Source organism: Pelodiscus sinensis, chromosome 6 (assembly GCF_052426305.1).
Source record: "Pelodiscus sinensis isolate ZL-2025 chromosome 6, ASM5242630v1, whole genome shotgun sequence".
NCBI classification, from domain to species: domain Eukaryota; kingdom Metazoa; phylum Chordata; order Testudines; family Trionychidae; genus Pelodiscus; species Pelodiscus sinensis.
In genome coordinates, this window is record NC_143057.1 from 116403253 (window position 1) to 116426123 (window position 22871).

General features: G+C 41.7%; 1 protein-coding gene across 2 annotated transcripts in view; it reads left to right on the plus strand.

Moving 5' to 3' along the window:
* MYO5B (myosin VB) overlaps positions 1–22871 on the plus strand; it is a 328229-nt gene that overhangs the window by 162083 nt on the left and 143275 nt on the right. For both annotated transcript variants that reach the window (XM_075932680.2, XM_075932681.2), the window contains exons 6-9: positions 2892–3035; positions 7069–7150; positions 15807–15914; positions 19809–19918. In XM_075932680.2, coding sequence (XP_075788795.2) covers positions 2892–3035; positions 7069–7150; positions 15807–15914; positions 19809–19918 — 444 coding nt within the window. The remainder of the gene's footprint in view (positions 1–2891; positions 3036–7068; positions 7151–15806; positions 15915–19808; positions 19919–22871) is intronic.

A 22871-nucleotide genomic window follows, 5' to 3' on the forward strand; every position in this document is an offset into this window, starting at 1 on the left:
CTCCGCATACAACCTCCCCAGAAAAGAAGCACTACATTTGATAAAGGCCTTTTTTCATGTGCTTAGTCCTTTCTGAGTTGAAGCAAAGTTGAGCACAGGATCGAATGGCATAACAGTAAAAATGAGCTTTTGGAGTACAGAAGCAAGAACTAGGAATCCCAGGTTCCAACCTTATTTTTGACACAGCAATTCATTTACTTTCTAGATTCATTTGCCTCTAGATTCTCTTGTATAAAATAAACTTAATATTTATCTGTCTGACAGATGTGCTGATATGTAAATTGCTTTAAAAACCTTGTAAGTAGCATTGTGTTTTCCCTCTGCAAGCTTTGTGGAATATGATTGTATCTCTAACCTGTTTTCCATACATCAGGTAATAAGTATTGCAGTTATAGGAAATTAGCATGAACTGTGAAAGCTGCCTTTGAATTTTTTCCAGCAAGATCTAGCTGACAGCCACAATGCTGGCATGTGTGCAGGGATTTATGCACTAGACCTTATGCATGAGGACATACACTGCTGCTGATTTATGTAAGGATCTGTATGATGCCACGTATACCTTAGTGCATGGAATATCAGACCTGTCCAAATACATATAAAGTGATTGACCACTAATGGCTGAACCAAAGAGGGATATAAACACAGAAGCCTCAATACTAATATGTCTGATGGTGATTCACCTATTTTAAAGCTGAATTTCCCAAATCCAGCTACCAGTCATTAAAATGTGCAGGTGCATTGACAGCCATGATGAGTTCAGCAAACTGACTCCTTGAGTTTTCTGGCATGCATGGACAAATAAAGCGTTAGTATCTCTTCCTCTAGGAGATGCTTCAAGCTTCTTATCTTATGTGAAAACACAAATCATTCTTGTGCTTGTGCAGTCTGAATTTCCTTCTGTCAGGTGCTATACATGCTCTCAGCTCGCTCTACTCTCTGACAGCAGATATTGGCCAGCCGCAGCAGGGTAGCTTTATGCGGTACATAGTACTCTTTGACATGCATCTGGGATCGTGATCTGGCCCCAGAATTGTAAGCTGTTTTTTCTGCCTGCAAGTCTTTGCTGCTGATCATTGTGGTGGTTATAAAATGAATGGGAAAAGCAATGTGTGTCATTCAGAATGAAATTGGAAATGCTATTGCCCGAGAGATATTTCACTCTCTAAATTAAGCAAGAAATATATTACTATAATTATTCCACAGTCGCTTTTAACCATAAAGTCCATTAGCAGGCATTTGTATACAACCTCTATCAGTTATGCTGATTAAACACAGTTCTGGTTGTATGTATATCCTGGGTAACCCAGGGTTTCCCTGCGGCTGCTTTGAAAAGTAGTTTGACGTTCTTTGTACTTGCTACTTAGCATGGAGATGTACTGGGCAGCCTTCCTGCAGAGAGGCATCTCCCCAGTCACCTGGAACCTGTTTATTTAAAAGCTTCCTTTATCCTCTGAGGCTTTAGTTAAACAAGTTCATACTTTATTTGAAATAGTCTCTCTTCCTGTGTTCCTAATACTGACACTTTGATCCATGAAAATCAATGGGAGTTGGGTACCTAACTCTCTTAGGCCACTTTGAAAATCCTAGGCTAAGCTCCTTGAGAGTACTAATGTGATCATGGAAAGCCAATAAACGTACGTCTATACTGAAGCTGGAGGTTAATTTCGAACTCTGGTAGACATACCCATGTTAACTGCAGTCAAGCTAGCACACTGAAAATAGAAGTGTAGCTTAGGCAGGGAAAGCAGTAGGAGGGGCTAGTCACCCAGATATGTGCCCAGAGATATAGATGGGGACCAGATGTGGGCCAGCTAGCCTGTCGTGTTGCTGAGACCACAACAGCTGCAGTTCTATTTTTGGTGCACTTGGTTACAGCTAGCATGGGTGTATCTACTCATGCTGGAAAGTCCATGAAAAGTTGCAGTATAGACATCTGTAGATGCATGAAGGGTAAGGAATAGGGTTATTAAATATTGGTTGATTGAATAGTCGAGTAACCTCATGAATTCTTATCAGTTAGTCGACTATTCTATAGTCCCTGGGGATGTTCTGGCCTCTCTCCCAAGGAGTCCCTTGCCACTCCACGCTGCTGCCTCTGTATCAGAAGCAGCAGCACGAGGTGCCAGGTGCGAGCTGGTCCGTGAAGGGAACCAGTTTAAAAACCAGCTCCCCTTGCAGACCAGCTGCCTGTCAACCTGTGCTGCTGCCTCTGATAAAGAGAAAGCAGCGCGGGTGGCAGCAGCTCCTGTGTAGGGGTGGGCCTGAGCTCCCAGACCCAGCACGAGCTGGAACTGAGCCAGGCTACCTGCTTGTCTGGCTCATAATAGACTTCAAATGCAGAGCCACAGTGAGGCTAGGTCCTGGATGTGGCATGAGCCAGGACTGAGCCAGGCTGCTAGGCAGCCTGCCAAAAAAATTTACTGGCAGGGGGTGGGTGGGCAGGAAATGCATGTAGTCTTTTGCTTATCAGTTAATGGACTACACTATTACATCCCTAGTAAGGAGGTTTTAAAAAGGCAAGTTAGAGGACTGTTGTGGCTGTGGAGTGTCAGTGGCATTCTCTCTCTGATTATTGAGAATGTTAATGTTTGTTGAGTTTCTAGTACTCTTCCAAGATACAAGTCCTTGAAAGGAAAACTAATGATAATAGAGAGAACTTGGTCATATCAAAGATCATCTAGCTACTTTGCCTTCCTCAACTTACTGCACTTGGAATTCTCTGTCTATGTCCATTTGGGAACTCTCTTGCCACCAATCCTCACTTGATTATTTATGGAGTGCTTCAATTTAGTTATCTCTACGTTCTGGAGAGGAAAATTTGTCTGCTGGAGATAATGGGCAAGCTTGCAGAAAGGGTCTTTGTTCTTAATGTTGTGTTTTGGTTCATACAGGCAATTGGAAATGCTAAAACCACCAGGAATGATAATAGCAGTCGCTTTGGGAAATACATTCAGATTGGCTTCGATAAAAGATACCATATTATTGGTGCCAACATGAGAACGTATCTGTTGGAAAAATCAAGAGTAGCATTCCAGGTGAGTTATGCAACATTTTCCTTTGGACTCGTTAATTTTTTTAACCAACTTGTATTTTTCCTTGAATACAGATTACGGCATTCTCTTTAAAAGTCAAACTTTTAGCAGACCTTGTCTTTGGAGACTTGACTAACCAATTTTAATAGTTATTCTGGGTTATTGGGTGAGGGAATGTGATGATGGTTCTGGTTTTCAGAACTCCCTTTATCAGGGCTCTGTTTTTTAAAATCTTTTTGAAAGGTCCATCTAGCCCAGTATCCTGCCTTCCCACATTGGCCAATGCCAGGTGCCCCAGAAGGAATGAACAGAACTGGTCATCAAGTGATCCACCCCCAGTCACACACTTGCTTCTGCTAGACAGATACTAGGGACACCATCCCTGCCCATCCTGGCTAATAGCCAAGGCTCGACAAATCCATTTATCTACTCGCCCGTGGCGAGTAGATTTCAGCCAGTCGCCCCGTTCACCAGCAGTGCGCGCATGTGCAATGCAGGTCTGGTTCATGCACGGTGTGGGGTTGGTGAGTGGTTTTTGCCACTGTTTGTCAAGTCCCGCTAATAGCCATTGATGGATCTATCTTCCATGAAAGCATCTAGGGTTTTTTTATTCCTGTTACAGTCTTGGCTTTCACAACATCTTCTGCTAGAGAGTATCCCGTCTTCTGTCTCTGACTTGTCTCAAATGCTTCAGAGGGAATGAACAGAACAGGGCAATTACTGAGTGATCCACCCCTGTCATCCTATTCCATATTGACTATCAGAAATTTAGGGAAACTCAGAGCACGGGGTTGTATTCTTGCCTTATTCATTGCCCAGCTGTACTGTAAATATGCTAGTGAAACGTACCATGGTTGTTTTGTACTTTGATTATCAATGCAATAGTTCTTAGAGTGCCCGGAGCTCATGCATTGTTTTGTATTTTTAAGTGAACTGAAATGGGAATGCAGAAACAGACCACAGGATAAGTACCATGCATTAGGGCTCTTGTTGCATGTTGTTTTTAAAAAGGGTCAAGTTGAATTATGTTTGTAAATCTAGGAAATAAGTGTCTTAGAATTTTGCAGTTATTTTAAAAAGTGAAAGCCCCAAATGAGCAAACAAACAACAGCAAAAAAACCAGCCCCAGCTTCTCACCAGAGATTTAATGGCAGGTGGGCCCTAGAGTAAAAGTTGCACTTTGGTAATACTTTGTTCATTTGTGGGTGGTGTTTTAATAATAATTTAGAGAGCTATTTTCTTCAAACTATTTACTACGTAGTATTTTAATAATGCTTCTTTCCATATATTCTCCCTCTACCTTCACAAATTCATATCCCTCTTTGTAAATGATTTATTCAGGAAGACCTCTCAATAACAGTGCATGTGTGTGTACACATGCAAAAAATTAAGGCTATGTATGTATGTATGAACAGTCTTTTTAATGGATCTACTCATAGTCTTAAATCAGGATGCATGCTTCAGTATTTTTTTCGGGGTGGGGGGAGAGCACGCATATGAGATACACATTTGGTTTATGTGTATGTATGTGCGTTGTTAGGTTCAGTCTGTGCTTTCTGTATCTTAGCTGGTTGACTGGACCTGTTTCAGCAAAATGCTGAAGCATGTGTGTAGCCAGACAGGAACCCCCCTTGTAACATCCATTTTTGCTTGCCTGGATATGCAGGCTCAGTGACCGTGAATGGCTGTAAACAGAGATATGCTAATTGCTGACCAAGAGGCTGCCGAGGAGTGCCCTTGACTCAAACCCATATTGATACGAACACACAGCCGTCCGCGGGGGGGAGGAATCTCTTGCCCAGTAAAAAAATGTCTAGAACTCACAATTTAGTTGTCTCTCTTGCAAGTGTAAATTAACTTGAAACTTGCTTGTAAGAACTGGCGCCACAGAAATGGACCAGTACAATTTGGCATCTTAAGATAAGAAAGAGGATAGGGGCCCAAGAGGTATAAAGATGGGTCCAGCAGCACATTTACTCTGAGTGTCAATCTACCATCTATCTGCTGGTCGGGTTAGCAGTTAAGAAAGAGAGCAATAGCCATTGTAACCATATGCTTTTATAAGTCTTTTTTTTTTTTTAATAAACCTGTAACTCTTTAAGCTTTAACCTGACTCCTTCAGTTGCTGTAACAGAACCAAGCACAATTTAAAAGAACTTCAGCCAGTCATAAGGGACAGGTATAGGAAGAGCTTGGGCGTTTGGATCGTGTCACTCCCAGGTGACAGTTCCGTTGGGGCATCTCTCAGTCTTCCCTAGACTGCCCGCTGCAAAGGAATCCTGTATCCTAGCAGCTAAAATCTGAGAGATAATAAGCTCTTCCTATAAAAAGGGGCGTCTGTCAGCCTGTTGGCTGCCCTCTGCGATGGGACCCCGGTCCTAGCAGTAAAGTCACGGACATTAAACCTTTTTTCTCTCTCTCTCACTCACTCACTCACTCACTCACACACACACACACACACACACACACACACACACACACACACACACACACACACACACACACACTGACCATCGGCTGACAACGTGCTTCTGTACTTGGTTGCATTGGAGCCTAGGGCAGGGCATTTGCTGTTTTCTGTCATGATTTATATAGTGCCAGGAATGTTTTTTACATCTTAAAACACGATTCACAAATAATAGGAAGGCTTTGCATTTAAATACACCTTTGACCTTAAAGCATTCCCAAACATTAAGGCTGTGTCTAGACTGGCAAGTTTTTCCGCAAAATCAGATGATTTTGCGGAAAAACTTGCCAGCTGTCTACACTTGCCGCTTGAATTTCCGGAAAAGCACTGACGATCTCACGTAAAATCATCAGTGTTTTTCCGGATATACTACGCTGCTGCCGTTCGGGCAAAAGTCTTTTTCCAAAAGACTTTTGCGCAAAAGGGCCAGTGTAGACAGCATAGTACTGTTTTCCGCAAAAAAGCCCTGATCGCGAAAATGGCGATCGGGGCTTTTTTGCGGAAAACCGCGTCTAGATTGGTCATGGACTCTTTTCTGCAAAAAGTGCTTTTGCGGAAAAGCATTTTGCCAATCTAAACGCGATTTTTCCAAAAATGCTTTTAACTGAAAACTTTTCCGTTACGCATTTTCGGAAAATCATGTCAGTGTAGACGTAGCCTAATAGTCTTACCAATAGCTAATGAAACCTTCACTTAGTTCACGTGCTCTTCATTCATAAACATCAAGGTTTCTGCTATAAAGTGGAATCCTGGCCGACCCTTTAAGTTTCAAGGCTTTTAGGGTGTGCTCTAATTAGACACAGCTCTTCTAAGAGGCTTTGAGACTTGGTTTCACTGACTGCAAATCAGTCTGTAATCTTACAGCTGTTCCCCCCCCCTCCTTCCCAATAACTATAAATGTTAACTTAGAAATTCAAGTAATTTTCAGATTCTGTGGCTGTGGCTGCGGTGAAGAGGAATAATCATAAGGAAGATAGCAGTGTTCTTGTATTTTGGATTCTCTTGTATTTTGGGTATAAGAGGAGCTGGCTAAATACCATCTAACACTTGCTCTCTAAATTCAAGTGTTGGTTTAATATTAAGGTGAAAGCAAGATTGTTCATTTTCTTAAGTGTTGTTATACCCAATGCCACTTTAAAAGTGGCTGCTTTACCTGTAATGTGTTTATATTGTTTTAAGTAAGAGTAGCAGTTCCTGATTGCCTACTCCATAGGTTGGGCTAGTAGGGACTAAGTCCACCTTTACAAAGGTATTTAGGTACTTAGAGATGCAGAGAAGTACTTAGGAGTTAATAAAGAACCTGATCTAGGCTCCTACCTGCATTTTTGGGCCTTGGTAAATCTGTTGCTAAGATGGTTGTGAAGTCCACATGCCCTTGAAAGGAAAGAAAGGTATATCGCTTAAAACTGACCCTTGAGTTGCCCTTGGAAAGCCACGCTGACCACATGTGAAGTTGCAATGGTTGGGGTGAACTCTGTGGCTCAGAAGCGTGGAAGATTCTGCTGTGAGCAGTAGAAAAATGAAGGCTGTTGACTTGGCTCTAAAGTTAACTGTGGTTTTTCTCTTTAGGCAGAAGATGAACGAAACTATCATATCTTCTATCAGCTGTGTGCCTCTGCTAGTCTGCCAGAATTTAAAGACCTAGCACTAAGTAAGTATGCTAATCCCATAGCCTGTTGGGCTTTCTGACATGCTCACTACCAGCAGCTTGTTCTTTGCAATAGCAACAAGGTTATACACTATTACTTTAACTGCAACCCTCCAGATTCTCTTAAATTAGATTCTGTGTGCCAAAAAGGGTTAAAGGGAAATAAATTTGGAAGGCTAGTTCTTGTAGAGGGGGTGCATGTATGTCTACATCCCATCCTCAGACAGTGTGGGACCTACTGATCAGATTAAATCTTAAGGCAGCTATAGACAGAGGCTACTTGCAGAGGTGTGTAAGCTATTTTATGGGGTGTTCTACCTGAAGTCTAATACTCAGTGTAAAAATGGGAATAAATGACAGACCATTATTAGAGGTAACTCATGATTGATCTGAGTGAAATAGATTTTATAGAAGCTGCTTGTTGAAAAGTGACACTGGTTTTGTCACCAGGATTGTGGAGCCTGGCTTATATTTGTTAATGAGAGTATGTCCTTGTTTAGTGTTGGGTGACTACATTTGTTGGATTAAAAATATTAAGGGTCTGGTTTTTATCAAAGGGCTCTGATTTGGTCTTCCTTTTGCAGGGAAATATTGTGCATATAATTAATTGTGCCATCAAACTTGTTTCCATAATTAACTGCTGGCATAAATCCCTTCATTGATATATTTAAGAAAATCATTGGGAGGCAAAATCAGTGTCTTAAGCAGGTAAATCCTAGGACTTGTGCTCACAATTAACTGGGGGGTACAGAAATGAAGATGTAACTCTCTTTGAATTGGATTTTTTGTGCTCACTAAAAAAGGAAGCTCGAATTGCAAGTATGTCCCCATATACTTGTGTTACTAAAATGTGTCAGGTGTGGTGAAGAAGGCAACATGGAAACTTGTTATTCTTAGATGGGGGCCCAAGACGACTACTGTTTCCTAGAGGATAGAGCAGATGACAGTAAATAAAAAAACTCCTGTATTCAGCTTTTCATTTTGGTAGAGATTCCGTTGGCCTTAGGCAAGTACATGGGAACTTTCAGTACTTCGTTTTAACCCTCTAGACATAATCATACTTTGGCTTGCCAGCTTCCACTGGCTGTGATTTGCTGTTCCCAGCTAATGGGAGCTGCAGAAAGTGGCAGCCGGCACATGCTGGCACCCTGCACCACATCCCGCAGCTCCCATTTGTTGGCAACAGCAAACTCTGGCCCGTGGGAGCTACCGGCAATCATACCTGCAGAAGCACGGTGAAGATCCTGTCTGGAGGCCTGCCAGTAGCTTATTGTAATGAGCAGTGTGTGGCCCATGGGACACAGGTTACCCACCACTGAACTAAGGTGTGTAAAGTGTATGGAGATCCTGGGATGAAAGGTTTTGTGCAAATGTCAAGTATTATTAGGTGCTGCTTGTTATCTATTGTTGTTTGTTGTTGTCAGAAATGTCACTTCCCTATATAATGGTAGCCACCAACTTTAAGCTCAGAAATATCTGTTTTATCTAGGAACATACTTTCCAATTTATTTCACACTTCAGATATGCTAAAAATTGCTTCCTGCCATGAGCACATGAAGCTTACTGTGCTAAATGATGGGTACTGTTTCTATCAAAGCTTTGCCTTTTTCTTTCTAAGAGCTCAGAGCAATATACAAATATTGTTTGCAGAAGGCAAACAATGAGCTCTAGAGATGGAAAGGACAGGAGAGCAGGGAAACCACATTTTCAAACATAAGCAGGGCCAGCACTGATATCTTAGCCAGCCTGCGTGTACATACTGCTGTTTTATGCACACATGAAGGCATACAAAGAAGCAGGGAGGTGAACAGAAAAGTCCCCTTTCATACAAGTGATTCATTCTTCCTTCTGAAATAGACTGGTAGCAAATATAAATGCACTTTTGGCACCATCTTCTCTCATATTGTATCTGTGCTGCTCAGAAGGGGCAGATCGCAGAAACCACGGTAAAGATTAAAAAAAAAAAAAAGCTTTTCCTTTTTAAAGGAATCGCCAGGAATGTGGCACAACCTGCAAGAACCTTTGCATATTAAAAATCAGAATATTGTTGACTCGATACCTCTTACTGTCAGCCAGTCATCTGAGAAGCCTTTTCAGAATCCTGTCTGGCAGATCTGTATTCATATGGTCTGTTCTTGCTATGCATTTCTCATAAACAGGGATGGAAAACCATCAGAATATATACCAGCTATTGTGTCTAAAAGGATACGTTTCCTGAAACACAGGCTCTGACCTCCGAGCTCATGGGAAAGTCCTTAATTGACTCTTGTGACCCAGGTTTGAAATCATTTTATAATAGCTGAATTTCCATGGTGCCTGCAAGCAGTAAATCTTTAATGCATGGCAACAGTAAAGTCTTGGTGTGTATCATTGCGTATGAATTATTAGAGATGAGATGAGCTTACATACCTGAATGCTCAAATCTTACCTCCGGGTAACATGGAACTGTTTATAACCACTCATCAGCTTGACTCAACAATCATTGCCCAAGCTCTGTTCATACCCGGGGCGCTTCAGAATCCACTAACTAACACATTCTAGAGCACACTTTCTAAAGCCCTTGGGTAGAACAAAGCTCATGGTACTTCTGCGCCTACTAGCTGGTTGGTGTGATATCAAGAGGCAAGCTTCAGCTTCAGTTAGGCCATTCAACCCCTGCTGAAGTGCAGCTTGCCTTGTCTCCACTAGATTTTGAGTGTGCGGCTAATGTGTTCTTAAAAAAGCCTCCTCCTAGGTCTAATCAAGATAAACCCCAAAGGGGTGTGCATGTGTCTATTCATTCATGTTACCTTCATGCGAATGAGCAGAACACGATGGGAAAATGCTCTCAATTGGCACTGTAGCCACTGAAGAATAACAAGTCTCAGCCTTGGCAAAAAACCAGCCCCATCTCCACTCAGCAATTCTTAACACCTCGATGAGAGAGGTGTGAATTCCCACTTCACACATGGGGAAACAAAGAGGCTGTGGCCTCACAGAAAAAATATTATTTTTTCATTGAGGCAGCTATTTTGATGTAAAAGCTGTGGGCAGATAAGGTACAATTAATTTTTATTTCAGTGTAGCTAATCCTGTTCCCCCATATGAAATTTACCTTGACTAACTACTGTGGTCCAAGTTACCTTAGCTTGGTCTTCACTAGGACTTTACATCAAGATAGGTCCCTTCATGTCAGTGACGTATTTTCTCTTGGCTGGAGGGAGGGGGAAAGGAAGCCAAAGGCAGAGAGGTTAAGAGAATTGCTAGATATGGCAAGCCTGTGGCAGAGCTGGATTTGATCTGGAATAGGTCAAGAACCTCCATTTCCCATTCCTGCAGCCCTGTTTTCCAATTCCCTCAAACATTGGGCTTGCCAGGCACTGAGGCCTGGTCTATACCTGAAACTTAGTTCAGCCTTGCTTACAGCACTCTGAACTGTGAAAATGCTCATGCCTTATGTGATGTGGCTGGATTGACCTGACCGTCACCATAGACACAACTAAGTCAATGGAAGAATTCTTCCATCACTTCTTGGAGAGGTGGATGACCTATGTTGGTGGGAAAACCCCTTCTGTCGATATAGGGAGCATCTGCATTGTAACAGTGCAGCTGCTGCACTCTACCTGTGCCGCTAGAGTGTAAACACACCCTATCTGTTCAACTTTACATACTAACACCTACAGTGGAGGCAGGGCCGGACCAAGCCCTTTTGGCGCCCTGGGCCCGGGCATGTGGCACCACCACCAGGGCTCACGGCGCATGCGCATGCTGATCACGGCCACTGGTGCACAGCCCAGGGCCCGCCCCTAGGGCACATGGCACATGCGCTGCCCAGCTTGGCCCAGTATGTGCTGCTGGCGCGCGCGTGCCGGGCCCCATGGCCGTGGGGAGAAGTGGCTGGCGCTGTGGAAGCCAGGCACGCGGTGCCTGATGGCAGCTGTAAGGGACTCCGCGCGCCCCTTACAGCTGCCATCAGGCGCTCCTCATCGGATGGTGCCCTGAGCAGCTTCCCGGCTTGCCCATGCCGCCATCCGGCCCTCATCGCTGTGAGTGACAGAACATCAATCCCACAAGCTATGGAGATTCTCAGAGGAAGGTTTTCAGAATATGAGCTGTGGCAAGGCTACAACAGAGAAAATGCTATAGAGAGAGACAAGTTGTATTTGAGAGAGCGCATCTCCTTTTTTTTTAAATTACATTTAAGTCAAAGCCCCTAGAATTCATTGTCAGGCTAGGAGAGCCCCTTGTGGCTCTCAAAACATGCCTTGACAGCTGGTGACCACACAAAATCTGTTCATAAATCTTTAAACTAGGGATGTAATAGTGTAACGATTTAAACAGGTATATGGTTACATGCTGGCTTCCAGCCCCAATCTCAGGGAGACAGTTGCTGCCCTGAGCTGTGGGCACTACAAGAGAATCCTAGAATCAAAGAACACTAGAACTAGAAGGGACCTGGAGAGGTCATCAAGTCCAGTCCCTTGTTCTCATAGCAGGACCAAGCACCATCTAGACCATCCACATATGACTTATACTGCAGAGCCCCCAGCACAGTTGGTTAAAACTTTTTTATTGTTTTATGTGAAAATTTTGAATTTCAGAAGATTTCAAATGCTCTCTTAGCTGATTGAAAAGCACCAGTCATTTTTCACAAATTTTTGTCTACATTTTTAATTCTTTTTTAGTTCTACTAATAGGTATTGCCAAGCACTGTTTGTTTAAAAGCTGCACGGTCCTTCCCACACGGTCCTGTTTATGAGTCTTGGGGCTGACTTGCAGCACTCTTGCAATTATATTCCTATGCCCTTCTTCAGTACCCACTGCCATTTGTGCCAACAGGCATGATGTTCATGGGATAAAGCACTTAACTTGTTTCCATCGGTGATATACCAGCTTGAACCAATGTAAATCTCGACTTGCTGCAGTTCATAGCTAAACTGGAATGTTCCCAAGTGCTATGCAATGCTCTTCCTGAAAATCATGTCTAATTAAGTGTTCATGCACAGCACAAGGCTGTAATGTAGTAGTGAATCAGGGATTTGCAGTTGTTAAAATCATTCTGCATATTTTAAACACGTATCAAAGTGGCTTCTTCAAGAGATGTTATTTTCAAAAGACTGCAGCTTGTTACACGAGATCTTAAAAAGATGAAAACAGCCAATGTTTCAGCTTGTGTCCACAAATCTTAACTGGTCCAGCTTTCCCCAGAATGGACAAAAAAGGGGAAGTGTCCCTTCTTGCAATATCTCTTGGGCTTAGCAGTCTATATGATAGATACAATCCCTGCTCTGTGATACTTACATCCTAAATTAAACAACAAATTGATAGCTCCTCTGTGTACCCAGCAGATTGTTGTCACAGCATAGTTAAGATACTGTAAATATAGCAGTGTATCAGTTTGGTTACAAGTATATACAGTCATGCAAAATTTCACCTTATTTTAATCAAGCCATAGCTTTGATACAGGGTTCTTATTCTCAATTTAAGTAACAAGGCTAAATGAATCTCCTATGTGCCTCAGCAGTTACTATGCTGCACTTTCATACACATCAGACAACTCAGCATATGTACTGTGACTCTGTATTCAGGTTCCTACAGGATGCCTTCTTCTTACACACCCTTAGATGTGTTCAGAGTTAGATAATTCAGTTTATTGGCACACAGAGCTATTGTCTCTGAGCACCATGTTCCTGTGTGGCATTGTGTGTGCAGTAAATAATTTTCAAGGTTCATAATTTTAGTTCCCTGATCAAATAGCTGGCAATTCTAGCCATTTGGCCAAAAGACCAACAGATGTCTCTGTTCCTTTTTATTTACATGGCTCTATATCTGAATAATGGGATGGAATTTAGGAAATGGTAAATTTGGTTAAAACACAAATAACCTATTAATGTAAGTGAGATCTGTTAAAGTTTGGTGTCTTTCCCGTAAGTTTCTTGGACACCCAGTTATTTGGGACATTTAATCTTGTCTGGACAACTATCAATAGTGTATTGTAGGGCAGTGTTTCTCAACTTTTTTTTTTATCAAGTACCCCTTTTAGATAGATAGATAGATAGATGTGTGTACTCCCAGTACCTACAGTTTTCAGACACACATACTTTTTTCTACCATTGCAACATGTTTAAACAACTTAATCGTAGCAGGGCGGGCGATGAAATTTTTGGGTGTAAAAAGTACAAAAGTAATAAAATGCTGTAAAACTTAAAACAAAAATTCAGTTTTCTCCAAATTTCAGTTGTGGACGTATCCCCCAGAAACACTGTTGTAGGGAACACTCATGATTTGGCAGGAAGTTTGACTAACTTCAGATAGGTGTTGCAATTCTTAGACCACAGAACTTTGAGTAGGATTAGCGACACCTGTGGGCGCCAAGTATTAGTGTGGTCTATACTTAGAGCTTGAATGTACACCTGACCCAAAAGTACTTGGTAAGGTTATAAATGAGTGGAGACATTCTGGTGGTGTTATTGAGGAGTTCTTAAATGTCACTGATAGTCCTAGTGATAGAAATGTAGCCGTGTTAGTCTGGGGTAGTTGAAGCAAAATGCAGGACAAGTCCTCTCTGCATAGTAGGCTGTTTTCCCTGTTGTTCTGTGATACTCTAGTCATGTATTACAATATCTTTTCAAGCTCTGTTTGGTAAAGCTCCTCTTACCACATTTAAAATTGGAATGCCAGCTATCCAGCCCCGCAATTATTTCCATGCTGTTGTCCACCAGACTTTAAGAGTCATGAAAGATGTGACTGCATCAGAGTTTTCTTTTTAGTTTTGATTTTCTAGCAATGCTCAGTTCACTCAGAAAAATTTAAAAAGCACACTAGTAGCTTTTTAGCTGTGCCTGGAATTCTTCTAGTTCATTGTAAATGTCTGTATCAAGTAATAATACAGGAGTCTTTTTTGTTGCCAGTGAAATCGGAGAGAGACTTGCCATTGGCCACAAGCGTTAACTCTTTGTGGGCTCTGTACTTTCAAGTGATAGCGCTTCCATTGGACCGGCTTGAAATTCAGATAGCCAGGGCTCATAAGAACCATGTTTTGCTTTCTGCTCATGTGGGTTTGCATTGCCTTTGTGTTTGGAACAATTTGAACCCTCATTATGAAACTAACAAAGACTTGCCTCGCCTCAAGACAAAATTATGTTGAACTAACACATTTTTCACGTGGTTTTTGCCCAATATTCAGTCCTGAGTTTGCTCAAAACTCTAGTTAGATTGCAGGGCGAACCTCAGCAAACTATTTGCTATACCTATCTTGAATTTTATTCTTGAAATAAAACCATAGATATGGGGAAGTTTACACTTTGTTTGGCATTCCGTTACATTTTACACATGTCTAGCTACCCTTGTCCCTGTCACTTTATCCGTTTGTGCGCTGAACACCTATAGACTTCAATAGAGAACTGCACGTGGAGGCCTGGCAAAGTTGCATTAAAATAAAGACCATTCCATTGCATTAAAATAAAGAGTTCACTTTGCTGAACAATGTGACTGCCTTGACCAACTTTTGCTTGGTTGTCCCTGCTGTTCTGTATGCAGCTAGTAAGACCTCAAGAAGCACAGTAGTGATAAGTGTTTCAAGTGATCACTCATGTTTAAAGTACAGCGCTCTGTTAAAAACCCTGAGCTCCTTCTCATTGTCCTAAAATGGACTCTACAAGCAGAAGAGCTGAACTAATCATAGAGCTAGGGAGCTTTAAATATACACATTATGTAGGTTTTAGGCAGAGACTATAAATTCTACGGAATTGATATTTTCTCCCATGAGCAGACAGTAAAATCTTGCTACATTGTGCAAAACTGTTCACATGTCACTGAAAGTTGAATTAGTTCTGGGCTGAAAAATGACTCAGCAACAGGGAGGTCTAGGTTTAGATCCCATTGATTTCTGTATCACATGCAATTGGCTTACAAGCGAAAACTGCTTTCCCCCCTCATTGCCAGACATCATACTCAAACTCTCCTAAGAGTTGGGGTCTGAGTTGAAGTGGGGGTTCTCTTCTCATGACTGTCTCTGGCAGAAATGTTCAGATAGGACCAAAACTCAGCAGTCCCGTGTAACATCCCCTGGGTTTGCACAGGGATAACGCCTTGGAACTTCGGGTATGTCTCCACTGCAGAATTTTTCTGGGATACCGAAAAACTCAGCCATAGCCAGGCAACATGGTTGCTCTTGCTCTTTTTTTTTGTGGAAGTGCAAACACACTCTTTTGGGGAGCCCTGTGTATCTTGTTTTACAAGGGATAAAGGCTCTGCCGAAAAAGGAGGCTTTTTCGCCAAATAGTGCCTAGACGGTGCCAAATGACAGAAAAGCCTCTTCCGGAAAAGCAGTCAGAAAAAGTGATAGTATAGACCTAGCCTTCGAGAACAATTCTGTTGATACACAAGAGAACCAAATCGAGCTCCTCTTCTCTCTGGGTTGGCACTTCAGAGATATCTGGAATAGACAGCACAGTGTGGGTAGTACAAAACCAGCAGATCTGATTGTGTGCATGCACTGTTTTTACATAGTCACTTTTTAGAGCAGAGCTTGATTTTTAAGGAGACCATCTGCCTTCCAGAGATGGACAGCTCGGGTGAGTACAAGGCATGTCAAAAGTAAGTACAAGTAAATGTAAGCAGCGGGTGTTGTGCCTCTCATTTGCTGTTTCATTCATGCTGGTGTTTGATTTTCTCCTAGCATGTGCTGAGGACTTTTTCTACACTTCTCTGGGAGGTGACACAACTATTGATGGAATTGATGATGCTGATGATTTTGAGAAAACCAGACATGCTTTCACCCTGCTTGGTAAGGGATTATTTAAAAGGCTCCAGGTGGAAAGCTTCCTAGTAGAGCTCTTGGGTGACAGTGTCTTGCAAAGACTTTTAATGCTTAGCTGAAGCTCTAATGTGGTGATGTAACCCTCAGAGGCATAAATCCATTTTCCTTTTGACATACGTGGTTTTTTATTTTGTTCTCTGGGTAGGGACTGTGCGAGGATTACATCAAGTTTCTCACACTTAATGTCAATATGCTAGTGAAAGGTGTATGTGGGGAGGGGATTGGGAAAATAATTGTGGAGTAATTTCTAGACGATCATTTTAGGTTTAAAGTAACATGGCAGTTTTATTTCAATTTTGATTTAGTCTCAATATTTTCCCCCCTGTCAGTCTCTTTTCAGAAAGTGCTAAAATATCTTTACTTTCTAACATACTTCCTGTTGAGCCTGGCTAAACACAGTGATGTGTGTCACTTCATACACCATCATAGTACCATTGCCAAATATTGGAGCAACCTAAATAAAGGGCCATAGTGGATTCTACACCCTACATATACATGCAGCCAATGGCAGAATGTCCCAATATTAATAACCACATGCAGCGTTCCTATTGAGTACAGTACAGCAATCTGCCATCTGGGGGCACGGCTAGACTGAGTTTTATTTTCGAAAGAGGATTTTGCATATCTTCTTCCAATTGCTTTTTCGAAAGTGGGTCTTTCGAAAATGAAAGTAGTCTGGATGCATACTTTTTTTCAGGGAAAAAAACCCTTTTTTGAAAAAATGCTCTCCCTAAAAAAAGGAGGTTTACGCGGTTTTTCGAAAGGTTTTTTTTTCCGGGGGGAAAAAACCCACTTCCAGACTACTTTCACTTTTGAAAGACCTGCTTTCGAAAAAGAAATCAGAAGAAGATATGCAAATTCCCACGGAATTTGCATATCCTCTTCCAAAATTAAAACCTAGTCTAGACGTGCCCTAGGTGGCCTGACCACAATATGGACTACTTGTATGGAAAATAATGTATAATAGAGGAAATAATACATGCTTTCTGAATCTGATACATTTGTAGGGGTTTATTCCTGTTCTTTAATTGTAGTTGATCTTTTAAATGTAATTTTTAGTTCTTCACTGCACTTCATTTTATTTCTTCGGGTATGTCTACACTGTCACCCTAGTTCAAACTAGGGTGGCTAATGTAGGCATTCGAACTTGCAAACGAAGCCCTGAATTTAAATATCCCGGGCTTCATTTGTATGTTCCCGGGCGGGCGCCATTTTTAAATGTCCGTAGTTCGAACTACCTGCCCACGGCTACATGCGGCACGGACTAGGTAGTTCGAATTAAAGCTCCTAATTCGAACTACCGTTATTCCTCCTGCAAGGAAGCGGGATATACAGAGCGGCTATATTATGCACCTGACAGTGGTACTGCAGTGGCACAGCTGTGCTGTTGGAAGGTGTTCAATGTAGACATAGCCTAAGCTGCTTGTTTTTCCATTTCAAATCTTCTCCACTTCTTGCTGTTCTTTATCACCAGAAACCTTTCACCGACCTCCCCTTTATTCATCCTGGTAACCTGAATTTTTTTTCCTCTCTCCCTTTCTTGCCCTCCTCCCACTCGGGCTGCATCCAGATCCTGTTGTTCCTCCCTTATTAATATGTTCAAGGTCTGAACATTTGCTTCCTTTCACCCCAGAGCCAGTTCTCTTGTTCAACAACTCCTTCCATCCTTCAGTGTCCTCCTCTGACCCCCCACAGATGCTTCCCCGGCTGTAGTGTCTGCATTTTATGTAGACTGAAGTCACTTTCCTTATCTGTCAGTTTGATCATGTCACCCATGTGCTTCGCATCCCTTCACTGGCTCTGGATCTCCTTAAGCCCCTCCCCCACTAGTACTCCATGCTTGTGTGCATGTGTCAGCTTCTTATGAAATCACCACTGTGCCGCCTTCCTGCTCAGCTGTCCATGCAGGAGGCAAACTCCCTGCACCTAACTGCAAATCCCTTGCCCTGTCCACATTGACGTCTGATAAACAGTACCACAGAGCAGCCAAGTAGTATTGCTTTTTGTTAACCCTAAATTACCTTTTCCATCTTTGTTGGTGGTTAAACAAAAATCTTTGCAGCTACAAAGGTAGGGTTGACAGCCTGAGAACATCCAAAGCATGTCCTCAGCCTGTCTTGCTGTGAGGAGCAGGCAGTGAACATTAAAGAGGAGCAGAAACCTGCTGAAATTTGTATGGGAATTCTATTCAGATTTTGGAGAGCGATGTTCCTGCTGGAGAAGCTAACAAGAATCTGTCAGGAAACACTGGTGGAGGGAAAGTCTTGCACTTTCAATGAAAGGCCATTAGGGATGTAAAATCCCAGTTAATCAGTTAATGGGTTAAATCGCAGATTCAACCAGTTAACCGATTAAGCTGGATCTCATTCCCATGACCTATGATGGGCTCTGGCTTCTGACCCCCTGACTTCCCAGCTTCTGTTCACTGGTACTGGTTAACTGGTACTTGGTAAGCATCATCTTAACAGGGTGATGCTTACCAGGTAATGGGTTACCCGTTCGCATCCCTGTAGGCCATGAAAAGTACACCTGTCATGCACTTATGTTTGCATCTGTGGTGCAGGATTTTTTGGCACGCAGTTTTAGATGAATATTTTCTTGCTTGTCCCAAAACTGTAAATTGGCAGGTGCAAATGGGATTTGATCTTGCATACTGAGCAATCAGCCATGTAGCTAAGAAGTTAACGGCTGTATTCTACATCTGTCACATTGGTGAGCTCTCTGTCATACAAGTCCAGTGGGAGCCATTAGAGTAAGTGCTCTTCCTTGGCACTATTAATATCGTGTAACCATTTTTTATTACTGGCTTACAGCAATACCATAGCTTATCGTGGTTTCACTGGCATGAGCCTGCACGTTGTGTGCCACTATTATTTGTTCTCTCTTAGGGCATGTCTAAACTACATTCTTCTTTCGAAAGAGGAATGTAAATGAGGCAAATTGAAAGTGCAAATGAAGTGTGGATTTAATTATCCCATGCTTCATTTGCATATTTGTGTTGGAATGCTTTTTCAAAAGTGAAAGCACAGTCTAAATGGGGCTCTTTTGCTGGGGGGGAGGGAAACCCTTTTTTGAAAAAACCTGTTCTCATTTTTTCAGGTTACCTGCATGGAGCTTAACTGCCTGGGCAGGGCTGATTAATCACCTGTGAAGCTGTGCTGCTGCATACCTTAGGGTACGTCTAGACTACAGGCTTTTGTCGACAGATACTGTCGACAAAACTTCTGTTGACAAAGAGCATCTACACTACATTCAGTTCTGTCGACAAAGCAAGCTGCTTTGTCAACATGGTAGCGTAGACGCAAAGGACAGTTTACATGCAATAACACCTTCTGTCGACAGAAACTCTGTCGACAGAAGGCGTTATGCCTCATAAAATGAGGTTTACCAGCGTCGACAAAACTGCTGAGTTCTCTACTCAGCGGTAGTGTAGACGCAGGTATAGTTTTGTCGACAAAAGTCCTCTTTTGTCGACAAAACCCTGTAGTCTAGACACACCCTTAGAGGGCACACTGGTCCCCTTTTCATTTAAACTGAAATCCAGAATAAGTGTAAATGATCCTCATAGAGAAGTTGCTTAACTTTTAAGCAAGTTTTAAAGTAGCATCCAACCCACTGTTTAAAAAAAAAAAAAAAAAAAAGCCTTGATATGACTGTTTAGGAAGTGAAGATTTAACAGTTCATATGAGAGTGTCTTCTTGCAATCTCAGCTCTCACACTGAATGATGATTGTTTATTGAGAGCATTCTAACTGTTTTTGAAATCGTCCATCCGGAAAGGAAATTGAACTGTATAAATATTTTAAAAGAAAGTAAAACCCTTTTTATGTTGTGAAAATTGGATGTCAATTGTTTCTTTCAGGAGTGAAAGAGTCCCATCAGATGAGCATTTTTAAGATAATTGCTTCCATCCTGCACCTAGGAAACTTGGAAATTCAAGCAGAACGAGATGGAGAGTCTTGTAGTATCCCGGTAAGTTCTTACAGGCACAGAAGTTATGTTTGTGCAATTTCAGATATATATATATATATATATATATATATATATATATATATATATATATATATATATATATATATATATATATATCTCCAACCAAATCATCTGTCTCTTGTTTCAAAGGATGTTTCATTAATAACTTAATTTCTATTTATTTTCTCTTCTTTTATTACTTTTGTGGGCATCTTGTCCATAAACCTTATTTCCTAGATGTTTGATTGTTTCCATCTGGGGAATATTGCAATATCCCTTGTTTTTCTAGCCTACTGATAAAGCAACATAACTCTTTGCTTTTGCTTCCTTGGTTTTAAAGTACAATTTGTTAGCCGGGGCAATTGGTCTGTTTTTAAGGGCGGCAAGTAACATTATTTCAATGTTTGCAACATTGCCTGGAGTAAATATCAGGGAGAGTAATGTATATGCTAAGGTAACAATACAGGTGTACAGATATAGGTTGGACTTCCCTGATCCTGGAGTGGTCCCGAATCAGGGAGATTTCCAGGCCAGGGGAGGTCAAAACTCCCCTCCCAGCCATCAGCCCCACTCGGGGGCACCCGCCCTAGCCACTGGGCTCCGCTGCATCAGCGGGGGCTGAGCTTCTGATCATGGCCACCTTCACTTCCAGCTGAGCTCTCTGATCCATCAATACATGCGGTCCTGCCAGACCACAGATGTAGCCAGACCAGTGAGTACCAGATTTTAGAGTTTCAACCTATACTGTGATCCTTGTCCCCTTCACAAGACAAAATTGACAAGTCTTCAAAGGCAACCAGTGTATCAGACTTAATAGTGCTGTTTGCAGAACTTCATTTGGGATTACATGCACCTTTTGGGCAATGCTAGTGCTGAACCAGTAGCTGCTGGTGAATATGAATCCAAAACAATGAGGTAGTGCCTCCTCTGTAAATGTAACTCCATTTGACTTCAGTTGGCTGGTTTTTGGATTTCCCCCAGGGACAGAATTTGGTCATTCCTTGTGTCTCTCAAATACTTAGGGGATTTGAAGAAGAATGGAATGGGAGCATCTTTTTGCATTTCAGACTGTCAGAATTTTCAGTGTGTCAGAACTGTGTCCTAAACCATTTCCCCATTTCTTATGGCTCTTTCCGTTTCTGGGTTAGATTTTGGATGCATATTGCAGGACAGGCTTTCAGATATGGCATCGATTTTTGGGTGGCATTGTTTTAATATATTTATATTTATATTTTTTGGGTGCCCAACTTGAAATATTTTTTAAATGGTCTGAAAGTGCCCTTTTAAAAATCAGGCTCCTTTAAGATATTTCCAATTAGATCTGTTAGCCAGGATGGTCAGGGTTGGTGTCCCTAACCTCTGTTTGTCAGAAGCTGGGAATCACTTGATCCTATTCTGTTAATTCACTCTGGGGCACCTAGCATTGGTCACTGTCAGAAGTCAACATACTGGGTAAGATTGTCTGACCGAGTGTGACCATTCTTATGTTCTTTTCCAATATTCAATACATTTCTAAAAGTGATTGTAAATTCTGGAATAAAGAAATGGTCCCTTTGTGCAAATAACTGAATTATCTGGTTTTGGTTGCACGGTTCAGCATAGATAGCAACACAGGGCTTCTAGGTACCACATTTACTTATTGAAAGAATGATAAAAATGTGCTTTATAGTGATTCCCTTCCTTGTTTTTATGTGTTTATTCAGACAAAATAAATTAAAATAGAGACTATATAGATAGAGTTGTCCTATCAATTATTGCCATGTCCTATACTCGATAGTTTAATCTTAATTAAAATGTGAGGCTGTGCTCTGCACATATAGTTAGTGTTACCTTGGAGAGGCTGCTATGTGCACTTGTAGACGGGATGCACTCTGATTTAGATATTTGGGGAATCTGGGTGCATAAAACTGATCTGCTCCCACCATGCTGAATTCCGTAATGGATTTAGCATTATTTAATTAAGTTTAAATGTTACCGCATCATATAAACTCCATCCTGGTTATTACTTTTAATCAACAATTAGAAAAATCTGGCAGCGCGAAAGCATCCTACAGGATTTTAAAAGGCATTTTCCTCTCCCCCCCACAATTATCTAGCTGGATGTTATTGTTTTACTTTCTTTTGAAGTATGACGTAATGTTAACAAAAGACGGAACAATTTCTCACTCTTACAAAAACGGGCCTGCAGGCTCACTCACGTACTTTATGAAATGCAGCAACTGGCTGGGGCTTTGCTGGATTTGCCATTAAAGACAAATGTGAACTTAAAACTCTTAACTAAACTACAGGGTTTTTTTTAATAACGACAGGAAAATAGGTCGTCAACAACTATTTGAGCCATATATTTTGGGGGCCTAATTATACCAAGAAATCTGAGAAGTGCTTTGTGAAAGACATGCTGTAATTTAATAATGCACCTGTACCAAGCTAATGATTCAGAGCCTGATCCAAAACCCATTGAAGTAAATGTTGGGAGTCTTTGTATTCGCTTCATTGGGTTCTGGATCAGGCCCTTAGAGGTAAAAGGAATCCTACATTTTGCTCCAATGTAGAAGGAAACAGTAGCAACATCTCCAAACACACAGTTCTCCCTTCCCCCTTAAAAATATAAGCCAAATGGTTGAAGTAGTATCTGGCAGTGGTGTCATCTAAGACCTTATGATAACTGGAGGATGTGCACCTAGAGTAAAAGAGCCAGCCATACTGGTTTGGGTTCTCAGTGACTGAATAGGAGTTGAGGATGCTAGTAATTTGCAGCTAGTGTCCTGAAGAGCTGGTTACTCATGAGGTGTTGCATAGTTTGTGCATAGTAGTAGAAGGAACAAAGGGAACCACTGTGGATGCTCTTTTCTTTTTTACTAAGGTTGTGCCGTTTCAGATTCCCATTGCGTAGAGAAGCCATTCATCAGGATTCTGTTGCAAAACAGTGTTGAGTAGATCTGAGCTCCATTTC